This window comes from Curcuma longa, chromosome 21 (assembly GCF_044706935.1).
Source record: "Curcuma longa cultivar G26 ecotype Majalengka, Jawa Barat chromosome 21, ITB_CL_G26_1.1, whole genome shotgun sequence".
Classification (NCBI taxonomy): Eukaryota; Viridiplantae; Streptophyta; class Magnoliopsida; order Zingiberales; family Zingiberaceae; genus Curcuma; species Curcuma longa.
Genome location: NC_133881.1, coordinates 787798 through 796762, shown reverse-complemented (window position 1 = coordinate 796762; position 8965 = coordinate 787798). Strand labels below are relative to the sequence as shown.

The 8965-nt window shown below is 40.1% G+C and overlaps 1 protein-coding gene across 1 annotated transcript; it reads right to left on the bottom strand.

Annotated features, from left to right (window-relative positions):
* Positions 1–7677: 7677 nt before the first annotated feature.
* On the bottom strand, positions 7678–8940 carry LOC141814952 (S-adenosylmethionine synthase 2). The gene is made up of 2 exons (XM_074702912.1): positions 8419–8940; positions 7678–8337 (listed from the first exon to the last, which is right to left on the bottom strand). The coding sequence occupies exons 1-2, from the start codon at positions 8932–8934 to the stop codon at positions 7678–7680; spliced, it is 1176 nt and encodes a 391-aa protein (XP_074559013.1). The 5' UTR covers positions 8935–8940.
* Positions 8941–8965: the final 25 nt, after the last annotated feature.

Below are 8965 nucleotides of genomic sequence, written 5' to 3'. Positions count from 1 at the left end.
AACTGACTCCACGTAGTATTTTTCCCCCTAAAAGCCTCGTAACTATATTTTTCTCCGCAATAATACCCTTGAGATTAATAGCACAAAAGAAACAAACGAAAATAATAATAATAACTAACAAAACATTACCAAAGACTAGGCGCGTTTGAGCTCGTAGCAATTTCGCGATGTTAGGCGCGTTTGAGCTCGTAGCAATTTCGCGATGTTGTGTCGTTGAAGCTTGAGCACGTCGTCTTAGAGACTTGGATTCATGGAGTAGCACTTGGACGATCAAAAAAAGAGTTCTTATGCAACTCTAGTTGAACCCTAATTTTATAGGGTGATCTAGGCGCTTGGATCCACTTCCGAGTGCCTTAAACAAGGCCAATCCGATCTAATTTCATCGTTGACTTATCCATTTTCAAGTTTCTGGATTGCTAACGTGGTGGCTACTCGATTAGGCTTCGCTTTGGCTATGACTTATCCTTTTTCAGGCACCTGAATCCCTTCCGGGCGCTTGAAAGATGATGTGTACCGACCAGTCAAAACTTACCAAGTCAACTGTTGTGTTCAGCCCCATCCAGGCGCCTGAAACCATTCTAGGCGCTGGAACACTTCCAAGTACCTAGAAGCCTTTCCAAGCGCTCGAATCTGTGTAGGGGCAAACTCCAATGTGTGTTCCAACTTTCAATTCTTGTATCATAGTGTTAATACAAGCATAGTATGAGAATAAATGACAGCTTACAACTGTCTAATCTCAACTTTCGGTCTCCCATGAAACCTTAAGTTGGATCAATGTCTACTGCTCTCTTTCCAAGAGTGCATCCTCACTGCTCCACTCGAGAGAGTTTATTTGATGGCAAATCTTAGTCCACCCGACCTATTTGGACTTTTGCTCAGCTGATATTAACTCTCGGGACTTCCACTAGACCTCTGGTCCTCACCCCATCTAGATTTCCACTTGGTAACCTCGACCCCTAAGGCTTCCTGCCTGGTGTCCTCGACCTCCAGGGCTTCTTGCCCGATGTCCTTGAGTTGTTAAGTCTCCCTGCCTATCCCTCCGACCAAGACTTCCTTGCCTAGTCTCACCGACCAAGACTTCCTTATACCTAGTCCCACCGACCAGGACTTCTTTATGTAGTCTCAACTAGGACTTCCTATAAACTCGATAAGCATATTAGATCACAAGTAACATTAACTTTGACCTTTTGCCAATATCAAAACTCAGGTTTGATCGAATGGTGCTACTTGCACTAACACCCCGGTGGTGTTTTGATATGTTATCAAATAAGTTTAAGTTATTTCCTTGCTATGTTTAATACGTGTGTCTAAGTATACAAGGACTTAGGAAAACACACGTGTACTAGTTGGTGAACCTTGGTAGAAGGCACAAGTAAGTGAGAAGGATGATATGAGAAAGGAACTGATGGACTCGATGCATCCAAGGTACAAGGAGCTATAAAAGAGTACTTCGACTGAGCGAGAAGGACGCATGAGAGCGAGCCAGAAGGGCTCGGTGCATCCGAGGGATGAAAAGCCATCATGAAGACTGCGCAAGGTGACTAAGACAGAACGGAGGAGGGAAATGGTTAATCCAAGATTAACCTTGGATTAACCATTCTAGGCGCCTGGTGCTGTTCCAAGCACTCGGACTTTGGGCACCCGGATTAGTTCTACGCGCCCGAATACCTAGTCTAGGTCAGCGTGATTATTGCTGAGACAGATTATGACGAAGTCCATGTCAATAGAATCCACGCGCCCTAATCATTTTTAGGTACCTGATTGCAAGGAATCATCCAGAACGGTTAGTGGACTGTTGTTAGAGTGGATTGGGTTTGACGAATTAAGGTGCCTGGAAGGCTTCCAAGTGCTCGGAGATGCCAGTCAGCATAATAGTTAGATCGAAAAAAGGCTATAAATAGATTGAAGCTTGAAGTAAGAAGAAATTCACGCACTTGATTTTATTGTCTTTTGTTCTTTATAGTTTTTGCTCAACCGTTGTACTAGATTTTTCCGCCTTCGGATCATTTCTATAAACCAAGTAATTTCTGTGTCTCTTACTTTTATGTTGTGTTTAATTTTCAATTAATGTGTGTGTCCTTGCTAATTAGTTAGCAAGAGAAATAGCTTATTTATTTTTGCAGGTCGCTATTCACCCCTCCCCTCTAACGATCCCAAATAGCTTCCGCTACACCAACAACATTCATAACAAAGTCTGGACTTTGAGATTGACTTCTCCTTAGATGATTTCAATCTATTTCCACATTCCTTTGTTCCTACTAAAGAATGATCAATAATACCGAGGGTCTCTTTCATGATTTTCTTTCTTTGACTTCCATTGTTGAATGTTCTACTAATGTTCATCTGTTGAATTTTATTGTAAATACAATCAAATTGTTCATCCAAGAAGATTGCCCCCTCATCAATTAAAGATGCATCATCAATTAATACTAAAGTTTTATAGGATAGTCCCCGGGGCCATGGTGCCACGGTAGGACATCCAGGTTGTCACCCAGGCACCCGCGATTCTATCCCCAGCTACGGCGTATTTGCAGAAATTTTCCTCCAAATGGGGATCGCAATCAAAGGATGCTGGACATCTGGGTTGGCCGCTGCGTGCGCTTTCCGATTTACCCTGGTGGTCGGTGGAAAACTTCCGTGGGACCGGATCGGTCATCCCCAGGGATTGAGTCAATGTGACTAACTGGGATTATCAGAATAATAAAGTTTTATAGGATAACCTTGAGCGTGTATTTGGTTCACAGTAATCATGTATAATCTTGGTTATGTGATTACCTAGTAATCACATAATCAAGATTATGAGGAATAACATATAACTTATGTTGTTTGGTTCAATCTTAGATAATGCAATAAAAACTTATTTGTTCGAAGGTTTTAGTGAATAACTTAGTGCAGAAAATTATTATCAATTGTCGGATCGATGATCTACAATTGTATTTACTTTAAATTCTAAAAATTAAAATCTAATGGTCGGCACGACTATTTATGCATACACTGTAATATATCGAATAATAATATAATAATTAATAAGTTTGATAGAGTAAAAATAAAATATATATAATAATATTATTTTTATTATTGGTGATATATATAAATAAATAAATTTAGATAATATTTTAGATCTTTTATTATTTTAGAATTTTTTGGGATAATTTTGTTGGACTTTAGATTAGATCTATTTAATTTATCTCAACTATAACTAAGAGTTGTTTAATTCAATTGATCAAAGTTTTAATAAAAAACTTGATTTTAAATTAAAAAAAATGCAATCATCCCCTCGCGCACACGTATGCCCGCCAACCGCTTGCCACCTCTGGCCCTGATGAGTCGCTTGCCACTTGCGACTCTCAGTGAGTCACTTGCCACCTCCGACGAGCCGCATGCCACCTCCACCCTCCGGTGAGCCTTCCGCACGAATAAACAATTGTGCCCGCCAAGCCGCCTGTCACCTTCAGCCTCCAGTGAGTCGTCTGCCACCTCCGACGAGCTGCCTGCCACCTCCACCCCCGATGACCTTCAACACAAATGAAAGACTCCAACGTCGAGTCGACACCACTTGTCGACCATCCTATTCATAGAATTGATGAGCTGGTGCCACCGTTGGCCCCCCGACTAGCCTTCCGTAGGAAGGAATGGGGGTCGGCAAGTCTTCCGTGTGAAGGAACAACGACAATCGACGCGACTAGATTTTGAATAACTCTAGAATAGAGAAAACCCTCAAAAATATGAGATAATCACATTCTATATTGGATTCCCGAATTGTTGGCGTTTGCTGATGGTGTCGGGTATGCAAGATTACTTGGGAATCATTCATTAATTACCTAAACTAAACAAGATTTTTGTTAATAACCCTAGATGGATAACCAAGGTTATCAACGATAACCCCAAACCAAACACACCCTGAGTTTCTTTACATCAAAAACCTTTCTGGATCATCGATGAAATTTAGCTCCCCCATAACATATATTGCTCCAACCTTTGTATCTCGTGTTCATCGTTTAAGTATATACTTATTAGGCAATTGAAACACTTAGTGGATATGAAAAAAAGTTAACATATGCATGCATGGAATGCCCTCAAACTTAAATTTCCTACAGTTACATAGTCATGCGTGAGCACCCTTGGTTTGGAGGAATAACAACTTTGAAAATTCATCACATGGTAAACCACTAACTCAACTCTTATAGATGCTTGTTGCACATAATAACCATGACTTTTACTCATTTCACTTTGAAACTCCACTCATTTCTTTTTCATGTACAACTTAATCATTTGAATTTTCATTAGCCAGTTTGTCTTACTCTTGGGATGTACATTCATATTAATATGGTCAACAACTAACTCATTGTATCTTTGGTGCCTTGGTGCTCCTATTTAAACAGGTGATAAAATCCATTAATGAGTTCTTATTTGAGACATACCTCTTGAAAAATGAATATGAGCTTTCAGAGCTCTGATTATTTGACATTTCAGCACAAAATACATGGTTAAAATATGTTGGCACCCACTTGTGTTGCAATCCATATATCAATTACAACTAATCATTTTTCTCAAAGTTAGCACATTTGATAACCTCTTCTCATAACTTCTTAAATTCATCAGGTGTTGTAGAATTTTCAATGACATTCTTTATGCTTTAATGGTAGTCATGAAAAGTCAAAGGGTGTAATTTACTTGGGAATTTATTCAATATGTGCCACAAACAATATCAATAACGATGCAATATTTAAAGGAAAACTTATGCAGTGACTTTCGACTTTCGTCATAGTAGGATCTTAATCAATGATGATCATGTTTGGTGTAACTTTAGACATGACTTCTATGAACTTGTTAAACAGTCAAACAAAAGACTTATTTTTCTCATCTCCCAGAAAGTCACTACCAAAAATAATTGTCTGATGATGATGATTAACTCTTACAAATGATACAAAAATCAACCTATATTTGTTGTATCAAATACAATTACATCACTAAATATACTATATACCCTCCTTGATACATGATCCGCTCAAAAACACCTACTAAATTTGTTATCTGAATCATTCCAATAATCAAAGAAAAAAAGCTAAATTCTTCTCTTTCTTAAATGCAAATAACTCAATTAGTATTCGGCATGCTCCTTCCTTTTTCCGTTGATCACCTTTTGCTTGTTTATTCTGTTGATCATCTGTATGTCCTTATTTAAAACATATAAATATTTTTCAAACAATTTCATTTGTCCTCTTATTTTTCTTGCTATTGCTTATTCTTGCGCTAAATCTGGCTTCTTGCGCATATTGGTTATAGAACGAAAATACTTCCTCTAGTGATGCAAATTCCATCATAGTTTTTGGCTTTTGATCATCAACAACTTGAGGAATGTATAGTTGATCATCATAGATATTTTCTTCTATTGTTGGGGAATGTCAGATTCAGAAAATCAAAGCACATGTGTGCAAAGGAATTGGGAAAAATATCAGTAATTCGGAGTACATGGGTAACCCATGACGAGCGGGCAACGAGGAAAGAGATGAGAGGGTAGTGGTGCCAATTACAGAGATATGTTCGTTAGGAACTTTACACGTCTCCTCCTTCCCTATATAAGATAACAATGTTACGGAAGGATGGATGATTCATTAGACCTCACCATTTTACTCTTTTACTCTCTTCTCCAACTCTTTTTCTCTCCAGATTTGACTTGAGTATCGGAGAGACTAAAGCAAGATATATCTTGATCTCCCTTCTAACCTCTCTTTTTGAATCCTTTCAGCCACCATCAACAGGAACCCAACTCGGCCAGAATGTGACTTGACAGGACACGACTCAACAGGAACCCGACCTTAAGGGAGACTAGTTTGCCCATCCTTTGATCTCGGACGGGATCAGCTATCGACATGGATCATTAATTATGAATAAATACTTTCAGATGATACAGAATCTGACGAAGATCTTCATGTTGCTTCAAACAAAAGTGTGCCCTTCAAAGATAAGTTACGTTGTTCATCTGCCCTTGAGGATAAATTTCTAAGCCAGCTCCAGCAAACGATCAAAGAGCAAGAGCAAGAGCAGAAAGTCGATGATCACATCGATGCCGTAATTAGAACTAGTTGAGATTCAAGCCCAGCAGGAAGCTAAAGCTGAATGTTTTTACATCTTTAGACTGTGCGCTTCTCATGAAAATTGAAAGCCTTTAGAAAGAAAAAGCTTGCCTTGAAGCTAAAAATAATAATCCTCTATGGCCACTACAATGACAAGAATTTCATCCTTAACAACAACAAAATCAATTGGAAATAAAAATTTCTTTATGAAAATTGAAGCGCAATTGTAATTATAAACGTTAGAATTGCTAACGTTGACTTCTTATATTTCTATCAAGATATAAGAAATTCAATAATTATCAAAAAAACACTCCCATTTTATTTTATTTTTACCAAAATGCTCTTTTTTTTCGTTCTTCAATTATTTTTTTTCCTTTCATTATACCCTTCGATGCAAAGTATCCCTATAAAATGTTTCACAAGATATATAATTTTAAAATTAATTTGTAAATTCATATCAATTTATTTGTCAAATTAAATTGTTTAGGCTCAATTACGGTTTGAGCATCCTCTAAATGTAAATTTTGATGGGATAATAGTTTCTCCTTATAAATAAGTTTTTTGATCTAGGTATTTTAATGGTTTTAATAATACAATTTTAAGTATAACATTTATACTTAATCATCTGTATCAAGTACACAGAGTTTATTATGAAATCTTGGAGATTGAAGTGGTTAAACCTATATGATAGACTTTATGGATCAAGTGTGAAGCTCCCTTATTATCTTTTTCATTAAAAGGGTATCCGTTTTCAAAAAAAAAAAAAAAACATAAAAATTACTTCATCATATTTTTCATCTCGAAAATATTCTTATTTTATTATTATTATTATAGTAGTTATATTATAACTACTATGACGTGTAATAGCTAAGACATACCCTCTACAATGTATTAAAATAAATCAATTTAATTTAATCAAAATTACTACACATAGAGCATTATTATATCAAAAATTATAATTTAATATTTTAATTTTAAAAAATTCTAAAATTAACATTTTGTTACTTTAAAGAACCTTCTCAATTTCAAAATTCTAACTTATTTTATATGAATTATTTGGTTTTGACTATGTTTTATTAATTATTTACAATTTCTTGTTTTCTCCGTTTATGCAATTTGCTTTATTTTTGGTTTACCAATAATTTTGTGAAACTCGTCAGGAATATAATGGAGTCCCCCCAATCAGTGAAGCTCGAGGCCGTCACTGACAGTAAGATTTAAAATACTTATTATTCTTGGAATCTATTTTATAAATTAAAATTTTCATTCTTCACATTACATTTAATTATCATAGATTAACTGTTCTGCCACTTAAACAACCGCAAGCATGCTGAGAAGTTAATTCTGGAAAAATATATATATAATTATATTGATTGATCTGTACTCTGTTATCGATCATACGATACCCTCAACAATGACCAACAAAGTTGTACATCGATCGTCAAAATCAAAACATGTAAATAATATCTATAGATCGACAATTAATTAGTTAATAAATATAATATATATATATATATATAGTTGGTTTGGTGAATTAAGCAGCGTTGCATGGAGCATGCATGCTTAGCTTCGTTTGGTACGTACGTACGTACGAATTATATTACGCATGTGGTTTGAGAAGTTTGACCTTCTCCCAGGTGAAGTCGGCGTCGTCGCGGCCGAAGTGGCCGTAGGCCGCCGTCTTCTGGTACCTCATGTTGCCGCCGCGCTTCAAGTCGAGGTTGACGGCGATCATTCCAGGTCGGAAGTCGAAGCTCTCCTTGATCAGCGCCAGAATCTCCCGGTCGGCTATCTTCCCCGTCTTGTACGTGTCGACGAACACCGAGAGCGGCTCCGGCACCCCGATGGCGTAGGAGACCTGCACGAGGCAGCGGCGCGCCAGCCCCGACGCCACCACGCTCTTCGCCGCCTGGCGCACGACGTACGCGCCGCTGCGGTCCACCTTGGTGGGGTCCTTGCCGGAGAAGGCGCCGCCTCCGTGGGCCCCCCACCCGCCGTAGGTGTCGATGATGATCTTGCGGCCGGTCAGCCCCGCGTCGCCGTGGGGCCCGCCGATGACGAAGCGACCGGAGGGGTTGAGGTGGAAGATGGTGCGGTCGTCGATGTACTGCGCCGGGATCACCGGCTTGATCACGTGCTCCTTCAGGTCGGCGGCGATCTTCTCGTTGTTCACCGTCTCGTCGTGCTGCGTCGAGATGAGCACGGTGTGGACCCGGACCGGCACCATCGCGCCGCCTTCATTCCGGTACTCCACCGTCACCTGCATCATCGAACTCAGTTCAGTTTCCTATATAATTACCACCCGATCGATCGATCGATCAATTAATGATAACTATAATACCTGAGTCTTCCCGTCGGGCCGGAGCCAGGGGCAGGTCTTGTTCTTGCGGACGTCGGTGAGGCGCGCGCCGAGCTTGGTGGCGAGGACGTGGGTGAGCGGCATCAGCTCGGGGGTCTCGTCTGTGGCGTAGCCGAACATATGGCCCTGGTCGCCGGCGCCGATCTCCTCGGGCTTCTTGGTGAGGTGGCCGTGAACCCCCTGCGCGATGTCGGGGCTCTGCTCCTCGATGTTGACGAGCACGTTGCAGCGGTCGGCGTCGAGTCCCACGTCGGCGGAGACGAAGCCGATGGCGCGGCAGGTGTCGCGGACGATCTTCTCGTAGTTGACCTTGGCCTTGGTGGTGATCTCCCCGAACACCATCACCATGTTGGTCTTGGTGCACGTCTCGCACGCCACCTTGCTCTCCGGATCCTGCTCCAAGCACGCGTCCAAGATCGCGTCCGACACCTGGTCGCAGATTTTGTCCGGGTGGCCCTCGTTCACCGACTCCGAAGTGAACAAGAACGTGTTATCCATGTGATCTATATAGATCGAACAGAGACAGAGA

What these genes read in the sequence shown, in the direction of transcription:
- LOC141814952 (XM_074702912.1), bottom strand. Translation starts at nt 8,934, where the DNA reads ATGGATAACACGTTCTTGTTCACTTCGGAGTCGGTGAACGAGGGCCAC. An exon ending in GGCCCGACGGGAAGACTCAG is followed by an intron (nt 8,338 to 8,418) that starts GTATTATAGTTA and finishes TCGATGATGCAG; the next exon opens with GTGACGGTGGAGTACCGGAA.